At 33.8% G+C, this 14927-nt stretch overlaps 1 protein-coding gene across 9 annotated transcripts in view; it reads left to right on the top strand.

Annotated features, from left to right (window-relative positions):
* The first annotated feature begins 5256 nt into the window (after window positions 1-5256).
* Window positions 5257-14927, top strand: part of LOC128218016 (serine/threonine-protein kinase WNK1-like) — a 70308-nt gene continuing 60637 nt past the window's right edge. For 2 of the 9 annotated variants that reach the window (XM_052925517.1, XM_052925513.1), the window contains exons 1-4: window positions 5258-5551; window positions 5758-7069; window positions 7455-7475; window positions 10867-11042. In XM_052925517.1, the coding sequence (XP_052781477.1) occupies window positions 5963-7069; window positions 7455-7475; window positions 10867-11042 (1304 nt within the window). In that variant the 5' untranslated portion in view covers window positions 5258-5551; window positions 5758-5962. Of the gene's footprint in view, window positions 5552-5757; window positions 7070-7454; window positions 7476-10866; window positions 11043-14927 lie in introns of all 9 variants that reach the window. The other 7 variants (XM_052925519.1, XM_052925518.1, XM_052925516.1 and 4 more) reach the window with 6 other exon arrangements.

Raw genomic sequence — 14927 nt, 5'->3', positions numbered from 1 at the left:
ACTTCGACGCAGTAGTCTCCCCTAATAGTATCTGAAATCAAGGAGTTCTAAGATAATGTGCTTTCTTTGCTCTTGTGTAATTGGTAAAGAAACACGTGGCGTACCATGCACTTGTGCATTTGCATACGTTCTGGTTGTTTTCCCAGTTTTTGTTGGTACTTTGAACAAATGTGAATGAAAAAAGTACTGTATGTATATGTAAAAATCGGGAGTTTAATAAATAAATAATCAGACAGGCTGTGCAACCAACACGGCCCCTAAGATATTTCGGTCCCGCCATTTCGGCCCCGTACAAATATTTACTCGAGACTTTTTTGCCCCATACTGATTTTCAAAAGAGACATTTCGCTTCTTTTTTTTTCTTCTTTTAAATGACAGTTCATATATATGTTCAAATTTTAATAGAAGATGTAAAGAGAATTTTAGTTGAACATAACAAATATTAACAAGAATATGGATTAAATATTGGAAGAAACAAAACAATTATAATTGCATTTATGAGAATTAGTAACTGTACTATATTATGAAAGTACATAAAAAATCTCTCTCTCTCTCTCTCTCTTTGTTATGACATGGTTACAGTTTATTCAGTACGAAAACAACGCAAGGCCAGAAACCACTAAATCAATTTCCATAGTCTATAATCACTTGGCCAATTCGCAGGAGAAATACACTAATATCTAGTGCTTAAAGACCTCAAACACCACATGTGTGGAGAAAGTAACACTAAGTATTAAGAATTAAACAACGTATGAAAACGTTACGTTTGTAATAAAAAAAGGTGAACGTTACCAATGTGTATTCAAAATATTGCTTCTATAATTAATGTCAGATTCGGAAACAAAATATCCCCGACTCCCTAAAAACTGCATGTGTAGTGCTGTGTACTTCCACTGTTTTAATCAAGTTCAAAAGAGTATCCTGGAAATGACCGTCCGATTTCAATATTGCCCACTATTTCAAAAATATTTAATTAAATTTTTTTTAAAAATATTTTTTTTTCAAATATGCGTGACCCGGGTAGAGAAGCGTTCAATACCATGTTAGTATATTATACAGTACAAAGTGCATATTTGAAAAACAATATTTTTCAATATTTTTTTAGATATTCGGTATTATAATTTTTAGTGAGGAATTATAAGATTTTTTTTGATTTTTTAAAAAAATGTTTGAGTTTGAAAATCCGGTGCCAGTGCTTTGGATAGAGAATAAATATATAAATAAAGACCCTGCAAAGAGGGGTAGCAAAAAACAAGAAACGCCGCAATGCGACGAAACCAGGTTTTCAGTGATTGACAGAAGAACTTCAGTTTTTTTCTATTTTTAGTAACAGTGACATTGACCTTAGGGACCCCAAACGCAATCACATGAAAGGTATCCATAAACTCTTCCTTGAACCAAGTTGGGTCAAGATATGTCAACCCTAACTGAAGTTATTCAGTTTCAACCGTTTTTCTATTTGTTGGTAAAAGCGACCTTGACTTTGAACCTAGGGACTCCAAACGCAATCGCATGAAAGGTATCCATAAACTCTTCCTATAGACCAAGTTTGGTCAAGATATGTTAATCCTTCATAGGTGAGTTTGACGCCGATGCCCTCCCGCCCGCCCGCGCGAACAACGAGCATCGTACGTCATTCTAATAACCAAAACCTGGTTAATAGATTAAACAACCCAAACGATTGCAATCCAATAGAGTTATAACGCCTGGGTTTTGATCCGGGAGGTTGCATTCGACTCGGTTTTTTTTTGTTTTAGATTAGGAGCTCACGAGGCGCTAGTCGAGGGAAATACAATCTGCAAAATTCACGAGAGTCGAATAGGACATCCGGATCAAAACGCAGTACGGATACCTAATTTATTATATGTAAATATATATTTCACTTTTAATTCACTTAAAGAAACATGCTATTATAGTAAATGTCATTTTAATGACGCACGATTTTGTTTCTGACGTCATTTCAAAACGCGCAATGATACATGTTATTGATGACGTTACGTCAGCAAAGTGAATTCTACTGGAGTGAGAAACGGATCTAATTTTGCGACATGTATTGCATTTGGATTTATGATTGTTATATAATAAAATGGATTATTGCGAGGACTAATGGTTGCATGACGGGGATGCTTGATTTTGCAAACAATGAATATTATTCACTCAGATAGGCTTCACAACATGATTTATGTTACATGGAAATACCACGAGCTTGTAAGTTAAAGGATTCATTTTCTTACTACAGTATGAAAAGACATCCCAAATGACATTGAAAAAAAGAAAACGTTAAGGACCGTCCACTGCGGAAAAGTGGGTGGGCTAGGCCAAAATTAAAACGTTTCAAAAGTTCTTGTTTAATTCAGTTTTGATAAACGATCTTTTCGGGAGTAAAATAAACATTCTTTGCGACATGTTTTGGGTGGTAGCGAGCTGACCAATTTTTACCTAATAATATTTTATCAGATTTTGGATAAAAAAGCATTCACATTTTTCGGAAAAGTCTATCGACATTATAACTTTGTTTTTGTGTCAAAATATCCCAGGCTACCTAATCAATAATTACTTGTGGTTTCTTGAGGATATCTTTAAATAGGAATATATTCAATAAAATAATGAGAAAATAGTGGATAAATTTATTTCCTGGTTACAAAAGATGCAAATATCTTTCTTAAAATAGCTTCAATATCAACAAATCTTCAAGACATTGTTAATTGAGTAGTACTGACAATCTTGACACAAAAAAATTATTCATTTTGTATGAAGACATCTTCGGAAATATTTTTTTTTATTGAAATTCTGATAAAGTCCTCTTTCGTAAGAGTTTTTCTACTCCTTATTACAGTAACATATGTTGCTACGGATATATGAACTATGCTTCCTCAAAACTATTAAACAACTGGTGTTTTTTTTAAATAACGACTTTTGCACAGTGGAAGGCCGTTAACAACTTTAAAAATAAAAATATAAAACTGATTTTTTAGATACTGCACTGTAGTAATACCGTTACATATACATGTATTTATATTAATGCCATATAGTATGTCCACAACAACAATGTACTGTATTATGATGTAATAGATCGGGTGTCTGTCGGTGAATTCATGAATGAAACAAAATGAAATAAACAAAAATTGTTATGCTACAATACAAAATATAGTTTTTAAACCTTACATATATATAAATGTAACAGTATTAGTGTGCAGATGTTTTTAATTAGTATTGATATGTTTCTGTTAATGGAAGGCCTCATTGTCAATATGATGTGTTTTTTATAGTTTTATATTGATGTCATAATGTGTAACCAGCTTCTTAAAATAAAGATGTAACTATCATTATTATTATTATTATTATTATTATTATTATTATTATTATTATTATTATTATTATTATTATTATTATTATTATATTAATTTATTATTGTAAGTGGCGGGAGTGGCAGGGTCGAAAGGTCTCGGGGGCTGCACACGGGATCCCCATTTAACGTCCCTCCCGGAAAACGAGAAGTGTTTTAGTGCTGAAGCGGGGAATGGAATCTGCGACCCCTGGATTGACAGTCACTTTTGACTGACTAGACCACGTATCCTCCATCAGTGTATTGTGTATTGGCTTATCGCCGTTTAAGGCTATGTGCAAAGAAAAAGTGTTGCAACACTGCTCAGTAGTTCATTGATCGATGTTCCGGATGATAACATACACAAGCGGGTAAGACAGATAAGGACCAATAAACAACCCTGTTAAATGCAAATGATGGACTTAAAGAAGGCCAAGGCCGTTAACGCAAATGATGGACTTAAAGAAGGCCAAGGCCGTTAACGCAAATGATGGACTTAAAGAAGGCCAAGGCCGTTAACGCGAATGATGGACTTAAAGAAGGCAGAGGCCGTTAACGCAAATGATGGACTTAAAGAAGGCCAAGGCCGTTAATGCAAATATATATTCTTCTTAAGCAGACTCGCATAATTTATGTATTCCACCCCGCACCGCCCTCGCCCCCTCAGCTGTAGCAAGCATGTGAAGTTAAAAAAATAAAATTGTGTGGCCATAAAAAGACAGCCACACACTGATAAGCGGATATATGGACTGATTTGACTGTTCCAGATTTGGATTGTATGTTTATTCGAGATAATCAAGGCATTCCTGATTGTGTTTGTTTGTTCGAGTTTATCAAGGTCTGTCCGCGCCTATTAGCAACATTATAGCTTGACTCCGTCGCGCCATCACGACTTCATTTGTATTTAAATGCCATAATTGACATTAGATAGAAGTCACTGCAATAGATAAGAGTGAGATGTAAGGGATCCGAGTGTGATATCCAATCTCTTTGCAAAGAAACCTCTTGGTTCTTTTACGTGTTCGGTGTATAGCACCGATACATACGATACAACTTTCCTAGGTTAACCACTACTGAGTACACTAGCTACATGTTGTTGTTTAGTTTAGGAAGGTCTGCCCGCGTACTACAATGGCTGCATTATGGCTTGATCCAGTCACATCCCCAAGTGGGACGAAAACAAATATTTGAACCAAAGGGGGATTTTACCCCCAGATATTACACCATTTCCCAGTAATGCCCTTTAACTTCCGAGCACTTGGCAAGGGAGCTACTGGTACCATAAGGCTTTCGGTTTTGACGCGGCCGGGGTTTAAATCCCTGACCTTCCTCACCCGAAGCGAGCGCGATACGACTACCACTGAGCTATTTGGGCAGATTTTTGGGTATTCACTTAATAAATACACAAAAGTGGAAGACACTGTCAATTGGTTGGCTCTCGAACTAGTTAGAGTCATGTACATGTGACTCAGAAAATGCATCAAATGTTGCAATTCATTTAAGCAATTGCAATTATCAACATATTAGAGAAACTTAATAATTTTAAGGCTGTGTATTGAAGCATTAAACCCGACCCTGCAATGCGTAAAGGCATGCGGATGAGAGAGAATGTAAAAACCGCAAAACAAGTATTGTTAGTTGTGTTCATATGTACAGTGCAAACAATTATATATCTATACTACAGTTTGTGTTATATAAAAAAGTTTGTATTTTAACATTTCTCATGTATAAGTAATATAAAAACAGTTTGATACGAAAATCTTAAAACTATTGATGATAGACGTAAAAAGCCATTTCACAATGCGGAACAAGTACGGTCGATCGAGGGACAAACTATATTCGGTAGAAGAATAACCAGACCATCATGACTCAAATTTAGTTCCGGCGGAGAACAACTTGAATGAGTTCCTAATTTGATGTCACTTCTTTAATTTCTGTCGTAAAATGTTGCATCGAATGACATAGCAATACACATAATCAACAATATTACAACAATTTATTAAAAGAAATGCGTTTGATATTCAGTTTAAATAAAACGAATATCAATGTATTATTGCGCCCGTGAACGCTCCGAATGTTGTGTATTGAACGGTAGGAAGCTGTGTGTGACTGTATTAATAGAAGAAATTGTTCAATGAAAAAGTCTTGTTATACTCTGGATTATTTAATTTTAAGACGTAATTTTGGATTTTGTAATACGTTCATCTGATATAAGAGGTAGATCAGGTATGATTATTCTGCAAACCCTTTTGCTTACAGGTTATTCAGTAGACGGTCACGATGACAGATTGTTTGATGACCGACTTTTTTTAATGGATTATGAATATATATCTCTGAATGAAACTAGTTCATATGTGTAAAAAATGTTTGTTGCCTTAAGATTTAATGGTCTTCAATGAGTTTTTACAGCGTTTTCATTTTTTGCATTTCAGAAACTGGAGGAACACATTATTTTTTGTGACCTGATATTCCAATAAGAACAAGCCTAAAATTATGGAATACCAAGTTGACAGTTGCGTGTTCCAATCATCTATGTCTTGCAAGATGAAACTTTATCTTGAAATTCTTGACAAAGTTTTGATTTGTCAGTTGGTTTTATTGAAGTGTTGATACAGAGGAGTATTTGTTTTCTAAATTATGAGTAAGAATTCATCAGTAAATGGGGATGTGCATGCTGACAAAAAAGAGGAGAGGGATGAATCGCCTAAAAATAAGGCAGGCAAAACCAAGCAGATGAGACAGAAAACATCTGTGATGGGTCAACGACTTGGAAATAAACCACATGGTCGCGGTGACCGTCAGTCGCCGGAAAGGGGCGGATTGTCACGGACTATTTCAGGACCCTCAAGGTTTCAGATCAGGAGTATTCTTTCAACTCGAGAGAAGGGAAAGAGTTCAGAAAGTTTAACAGATGCTAAGGAAAAAAGGAAAGTTCATGTAAATACGGGTGGTCTGCGGAGTAGGAAAGAGTCTTCTAATGATCGTGCTGGAGAGATAAATAAACGAATAAGGACCTTTAGTCTTCCTTCTGGTCATATGGATGGAGAATCTGACAGTGACCAGCCAGAGAAGCCTGCACCAGAAATTCCAATAGTAAAGCATAATAGTAAAGAGAGGACTAGTAATCAATTAGGTTTAGGTACAAGTTCAAATTTAGGTGATAGACATGATTCGAAATCTAAAATTGCTCAAGCACAGAAAGGGAGTGAACAAGTTAGTGCAAATAGTGATAGAAGTCTACAGAAGATGGAGTTGGATGAGAAAAATAGATCGGTCTCTAATAAAAGTAAACCAAAGCTTAAAAAATCAGTAACTATTGATGAAACAACCACTGTTGTTGAAATTGGAAAAGATTCTAAAATCCTTGGAACAACAGAGGTTCCACTTCCTGATACCGAATTAGAACAAGCAACAAATGATATGGGTGTTGAGAAAGTGGTTAAAACAATATCTGATTCGGGCATTGGCTCAAATCTTGATGGGAAAAATGTAAAAGATGAATCATCGAAAAGTGACAATGAAAAAGATCAAGATGCCACCTTAGAGAAGAAAGAGAAAGAAGCAGATGACGAAAAGAAAGAGAATGCAGAAAAGAAAAATGAAGCTGAAGAGAAAGCTGTTGCACAGTCTGAAAATGGACGTTTCTTCAAGTTTGACATTGAAATTGGACGAGGGTCATTCAAGACTGTTTACAAAGGCTTGGATACCGACACTGGAGTGGCAGTTGCATGGTGTGAACTACAGGTAATAATCAAAATGTGTTGGTAATAGGGCCTTGTATATTTCTCTTTGAAATGAGAGCAAAGCAATATAATGTTTTTAGCAGTGTTATATGAATGCAGCTTTTAAAATTAAAAATGTTTTGATGAAAGGTTGATGCAAAAAAGTCAGAAATACTTATAAGAGGTATGTTTAAAGTTATCAAATTTATTATCGTTCAAATTAACCAACAGCTTGTACAAAAATTATTGATTTTATGTCAGTCAATTAAAATAGTCACGTTTTAGGATACTTGCATTGTTTGCAATGTGTCAAATATTTCAGGACAGAATTTTAAAAAAACAGTTTTCAAAAGAAGCCTGGTTTTCAAATAGAGTCTAGATTCATAAGGTTGATTATTATTATACAGGAGAAATTGGAATTTTCATCTGTGAGTATTTCAGCATGAAGCCTAAAGTTCAAAGAATGTGTATTAATATTTTTACTGATCTTCATTTCAAAACAAAGTTTTTATCTTCATAACAAAAATAAATTTAAGTATAAAGAATTAGTCGCATCAAATGCATTGTATACTATCTTACTCATAAGTTGAAATATCAAATGATTTAGAGTAAATACATAAATATATCATCAGATATCATTTTAATTATATCATCAAAATGGATTTCCCTGAAGCAGAAAACCGGCATTCCTGAAGCAATTGTTTGGCAAGATACCCCCCGAATTCCAACTAACTGTGTATCCCTGGAACCCTCAAAATAAACTTCCATTGACAATGAGTTTACAAAGTTATATTTTGACCCCTTAAAGTTACTGGGGCCCCCAATTTACTATTCCCAATCCACATTATACGTACATGGATCTTTTTTTGTCCGTAAGTCCATAATCAGGGGGAAAAGTCTTCATAAAATGTTATACTTCATGTCATTCATATAGATGTGGTCAATGAGAAATACTAAGTAATTCTTGTCACCTGCTTTTGTCAGATCGTGATCATGACAAGATGTTAGACTTAATTAAGATGATCAATACTGATGTAGAAGGAGCTGCCTTGTGTAAAAAGAAGAGAGCCATGTATTATTAAGTATTATTGTACAAATCTTTTATTTGAACTGAAATCAAGAGAGTCCCATCTTTGAGAGACCGATGGTAGTAATTGTTCAAGCATAATGATTTATATTCATTGACCCAGACACTTTGTAAAATGTGTTTTTCAGGTACTGTATTTGTATAGTATATAATCTTAAGTTTTTGTGTGTCGACTAAGATTTAATCAGCTTGGTTGCGTAAGAATTTCATTGATTAAAGCTACGTTGTTTGTCCTTAAGCTATAAGAAATGGAGGGACAATTTCTCAATGAGTCGACAAGGCAGGTCTATCATTCACGTCATCAGTGTTTGTACAGCGTATGATTTATATGTTATCTAACGTAACTTACCTGGTATTGACAGTATTTAATGATCAGATGATCAAAAATAGGTCACATGCGGGTAGGCTGGTTCAATCAAAGTTTTTGCAGATTACAAAATAGACAGTAGACTTAGCCTGTGACTTTTACTACTGATATGGGTGAAAATGTCATCCAACCTGACCTGTCATCAGCTATAAGGCTTTTAAACATGCTAGTGGTGTGATAATGAGATAAAAAGATTTAGATATGTGCTCATCCTTTGCAATAGATGTATCATAATGTACGCAGTTGTTCTAGTTGTTGGGAATGATATGAAGATCGTGCCGTTATGGTTTGGTTATGGTTTGGGTTGGCCGTATTGTACTTGTCTACGTATCGGTATATACATTTAAAAAGTTTAACTTTCATGCTCCAGTTACTGAAGTATTTCAAATATGCAAAAATATTCTGTGAAAGAGATTTTTTGCAATATTTTGTACTAAAAACTTGCTCAAAGCATTCCAATACAGAATGTATATACACTGTCAGTATATACAACCCTTAACCCAGATTTTGTTTAATGATATATAGAGATAGTGTGGGTGTATTTGACGGCTTTAATTTACGGATATGTATCGTACAAATATTTGAAAATTCATTCATAAATTTAGTACCTTAGTGTGGTATTCACGAGTGACTTAAGTGATAAGATGAGAGACCATTTTCTAAAATATGCTCCCAATTCTAATTTTCATTCTATTAGATCAAGGTCTTTTACCATAAGTTATAATCTTACACCAGCTTAGCTCTATTGATTACCTTTTGATAGATATCTTGACAATCAATTTTGTCAATTATGTCTGGGACAGTATTGTCGCGAAGAATTCAGTCGACAAAATATTACGCAGGATTGACACTGCGACTGGTTGTTTTTCTCGGTTGTTAAAAAATTTCCCGTTTTTATGAAAAGTTTAATTTATCCTCCACTGACAAATGATATCCCTTCAAACTTTTTCTGTCTTTGTTAAAAAGATCAAAAATATGTTTTTCTTGTTCGTTATTCATTTTGTGCGTGTTCTGTATGTATTAATGATTGGCATGTAAGAATTATTGAATGAAAGCCCAAAATGAATGCGAGTTTTTCTTTTTGTAATTTGATTCCTTTTTTTAATAACATATATTGGCATTTGGACTGATCAGTGTCACTGTTGATTGTGGTTTGGAAATGATCCATAACAGTTATTACCTAAAAATTATATAACATTGCTTGTATGAATGGGATTGATTTAGCCTTTATCTAATATGATGGGAATCCCATACATACCTGTTTCAGCATTTATTACTAAAATTAAACATTAAACAGGAAAACCTAGACACACAGAATTACTTGTTTTTTAAAGATTCTAATGGCAAACCAGTGATATTATAAATATATAGCTTTTCTAATTATGACTTCAAAAATTGATTCCTATTGCCTGACATTTATGAATAGTTTTAAAATAAAATCAGCATTTTTTATTAAGATAAATGTACAATATAATATAACCTCCAGTCATCGGAATTAGACATTTTGTGATTACTCACTCTAGCGCTTCGAAACATATAAGATTTGAATAAGCCCTGTTATATAATACCTAGAATTTGAACAAGCCAACAAAGCATTTAACAAGTAGAGGGCTTGCGGGCATGTACTAATGTCAACCACTGAACACTATAAAATATAATATCTTTGTAACTACAAAGATACATTGCATATTAGGATGACCATCTTAGACTTACTCTCGTAATAAAACTGTTATGTTTTATTAAACAGATTAAGAATAAAATGTTTGTAATTTCCATGAACAAGAAAAACATGTAACAAAACAGGATTTAGTAATAACATTGGCATTTTATGACTGACGTACAGATGTTGCCTTACAAGCTGTACAATGTAGAAAGAATGTATGCAAGATGATTTGTTTCGTCTTAGGGCTAATAAAGTCACAGCTATGCGGTCATTGGAGTTGACAGGTTATTATGGCTACAAAATGTATAGGCTAGGCTAACGTGCAACGCAGTAGAACAATTTGACCTTATCAATGAGTTCAGTAAAAAAAGTTTGTCCTGGTAAAGGTAGACAAACACATCAGAAAAATAAAATATTTTGATGAAATTTGTGTAATTATTTTGACATTTAAAAGTAAAAATACCACAAATAATCAAACTTAATATCAAGACCTTTTGTTTTTTCAAAATAAAGTTTGCTTTTATATGTAAATACTGTATAATTATGTGCATAGAAATGGCACAGCACATACTTTTCAGCTGGCCAGACAATTAGTTAGCATAATGCTGAACGATATTGAAAATAAAATTGTCAAGTGTATGGTTTTTCATATCATTATAAATTTATATGTTTTGTTTATACAGTTCTAACATCACTTTTTAGGACAAAAAATGGAACAAAAGCGAGCGGCAGCGTTTCAGAGAAGAAGCCGAAATGTTGAAGGAATTGCAACACCCAAACATTGTGCGGTTCTACGACTCCTTCGAGCAGCTGAACGCGAGGAGTCGCAAGGTCATCATCCTCGTTACAGAGCTGATGACATCTGGAACCCTTAAAACGTGAGTTGTTTTTTTTGGCACATAATCTTACTGGTGAAAAAAATCAAACATGGAGATCTGGATTAGTCTTACCAACCAATAAGCCAGATTTGGCCTTACAAAACACAAGTAGTCCTCAGGGGCCATTTTCTTTCAATATCAATTTAAGATTTCAAGTGTTTCGATTTGACCCGAAAAATAGTTGCCTGATTGACTGCTTGTAATCAATGAGGTATGTCTAGGACTAGCGTGGCCAGTATTAGAGCTATGCTATGAAAATGGTAAAAAAGATGAATTAAATTTGGGGGATATTTTGTCTTTCTTTGCAACAAAAGGAGGCAGGGCGGGGCAATTTTGTCCATCTCCTGTTTTGGTTTGGTGACATTATGTCATTCGACAAGGAGAGGATTTTTCAAATGCTTGTCGTTTTTCCGTTAGAAAATGAATTGTTGATTTTAATGTGTCTGGAAATATTAAAAACATGTGGAAAGTATGGCTTGAATAAAAAAAAAAAAATCCAGAAATTCAAAGCTGCACATATATCTCTCTGGAATTCTCGATTTATCTTGAAATGCTAGAGCTTAATTGTTGAACTTGGTTTCAGATTTGAAACCTCTGAAATTGATTAGATAGCAGGATTTGAGGTAGCAGAGAAAGTTTTAACTGTTTAGAAACAATGTTTAGGTGGAAACAATGATTATAATTTCAATTTGCTGATGCCGGCCTAAAACTGCTTTAATAAAACATAAAAAAGCTTTACACAATTTAGAACAAGTTTGTTTCTTTAACAAAGCCGATGACCTTTTCGCTTTGACAATTTTCGGCTAGAAGATGTAACATGACACTGGCTACAAAATCTACAACCATGCAAAGTATGGTCACCATGGAAACTAATATTACCTGACCAATGAAGGTTTTTGGTCCATTTGAGCGAAGAAATGAGTGGTTGCTGGATGTTTTTTTTCGCTTAAAGTCTTTATTTTATTGTCAACTCATAAATATGTGTGTATTACCTACAAAAATGTGATTTTTCCACAGATTTGTGCGGATCATATGGCTTTAGGGAGACTTGGTTGCTTTTGGTTGTAACTTTGTGTTGTCAGCTATAATTGACACTCAAGTTTACTTCAAATTTGAAACCCTTCGCCCAGATGGTTTCAACCTTTCAGTTGACAGGTTTATCACAGGCCAGTACTATAAACATCTAAAACTGTCCATATATTATAATGTACAAAAGCTCAACCATACTCCTGAATGAGATACTAATGACTGGAAATTCTAAACAACAAAAGACAAAAATAAAGAAAAATCAACAGGATGTTGTTGTGGCACTTTTTTTAAGAAAGATTAGCTTTATGTAAGCCATGATATTTTTTTTTTCTTCAAAAAGCCTTAAGGCCACTACTTATATATAAATTGGTTTACAAAACCGGCGGGTCTAATTTTCCGACAAAAAAAGTCCCAAAAAAATAAAAATGAATTTCACTTTTTTTTCAAAATTATTTTCCCGACTGTATTGATTTTGGTGCGAAACGAAAGAAAAACCAACAGATAAGAGTACGAATGCAATAGATCTCTACTGGTTTGTTGTTCCGTAGCCGTATTCGCCAATTTATAGTGATAGCATGTGAGCCAGTCAACTGTTATGGAAGCGCCGTTGACGATAGCAGTCATTCTTTGTATGAAATAATTTATTAAAATATGCAGGAGTTGTTAAAATAACAATAGCAATAAACATTGGTAAATTTAACAGCCGACACAAACAATAACTGTCACGTGATTGTTGTTTTTCGCCGCCAATTTAGGTTCGTGAAAATATTGTTGTTTATAGATAAAAAATAAAAGTGTCAGCGGCTGACATCGAATAAGTAGAAACAAATATCTGTAAATTATGTGTGAGAAAAACATTTTATAAGATTTTATGGTTAAACATCAAATAACAGTGCACTAAGTGTGAGTGGTGAATACGAAAGTACAATTTCTAAGTTGACACTGGTGACCTAGTTTTACAAGTTGGGTCGGTGGTGTTTATGGATTTTAAATCATAGAATGGTTTGGAAATACTTGTCATTGAGTCAATGTAAAGCTTGTGTTTATTCTAGATTACATGTTTATTCATGTGTGGGTTAATAGTAGAGTCAAAACAATGAAAGAGTTGAACACATGTGTCAATGACATTTACTAATGCCGGGAGTTGTGTGCAAAACATTTAGATAAAACAACACGGAAAACTATTTTGAATAAGTCCATTTCAATTTGTAATGAACTTGATATATCACTATAAATGAGATTTGTTGTTGTAACCAAGGAATACTCTTTAAAATGAAAACAAGCATGAAGTATAGATGCACTGTGAACGCATGTATACACAAAATGGCGGAGTTGAAAATATCCGATACATAATTATGGATGTCTCTGTCAGTTTACTATCATTGGTACATAAAGATAATTCACATGCTAGATTTATTATTTTGCTATGTGATTTATTATGTACTGATGTGGTAATTTGCTGCAAGATTTGAATTTGAAATGGATTTGGTGAACATCCCATGGTAAATATCCCGGTCCAAAAATATCCAGACTTAGTATGGATCGGGTAATACACAACTAGGACCCCGCATGGTAAGGGTTATTAAAACTCAAATTAGGTCTAGTTTGGTTTTTAGTTTTTCTGGAATTGTTTTCACAAAATTAAAGCTCAAATGTCTTCATAAAATGTTATATTTACAAAATTGGTAATTATTTCACTTTATTGACATTTTCCAATATTGAAATAACTGACATTTTTTCCAAAAAGTCTTGTAAACCAAAAAATAAAAAAGGAGTGGCCTAAGGGTTATTATTTTTATTCTACTTGACAGTTTGTCGATATTTTTTTTATCAAGACGACATATAGAGTGAATAAAAGATGTCAAGGCCACTGTCAAGAGAGAGAGAGAGAGGAAAAATATGTCAGGAGTCTGTTGTGTTTAATATGACAGACATAGCAGAAAAAATATAAGCTTGTTTCTAGTAAAGCATGAAGATTGCAGCAAAGGCAAGAAGCAAGTTTTCCTGGTATGTTAATTTGTCTAGCAGACGCATTCTGTCATTTTATGGTTTCTGCATATTCTGTTTTTCATGAAGTCTCTGAAAAGTTGTATTTCTGTCAAATACTTGCTACCCATGTAAACGTGAAAAAGTTCATTTGCCGATTTGTCGATTGTGCTGTTTGCATGAGAGAGAGAGTAACAAGTTTATGGTTTTGCAAGAAGATAAGCACCTGAGATAAATTATGAGGTTTCGACTGAATCAGCATATGAATCTATATGATAAGTTTTAAGTGCAACATTTGCTAAGTTCTAGTCACATTTTCATGATTAGGCAAAGGCTGAAAAGTTAATTGTTTCACATTCATTGAAGTTCTCATTGTTTTTTAATTGAAGTTATACGATTAGAACCAAGGACTTTTTTACCATTCTTTGCTAAAGCCGATACCCAGCTATTTCCTCAAGGCCCAGACCCTAATTTTTTCCCGAAGTAGCTTCCGAAATTCCCCTTTTTAAAAAAATAAAATGTTTTTTATTTTTATTTTTTTATCAAATTGGAATCTCCTAATTCATTAAATGATGTTTCTGATTGATATATTGACTGTTTCATTGATATTTCTGCTCCAGGTGTCAAAGAAAAAATTAAACCCACAACGCTTTACCCACTGCCCCCATTTAAAAAAAAAAACAGATGAAAATCTAACAATTAATTTGTATTGGCCTAATGAGGTTTTTTTTAATAAAACCTTCGAAAAAATTACCCCCAAAAAAGATAAAACCATGATTGAAATAGTTTTGCCTTAAAGAGTCTTATCTTGAAAAAAGCAGTTGGAAAGATACCTAAAATTCCTGACTCATTCCATGGAACTATCTGACA

The sequence above is a fragment of the Mya arenaria genome, chromosome 14 (genome assembly GCF_026914265.1).
Source record: "Mya arenaria isolate MELC-2E11 chromosome 14, ASM2691426v1".
Lineage (NCBI taxonomy): Eukaryota > Metazoa > Mollusca > Bivalvia > Myida > Myidae > Mya > Mya arenaria.
The sequence above is the reverse complement of the archived record's forward strand: the minus strand, read 5'-3'. Positions and strand labels throughout refer to the sequence as shown.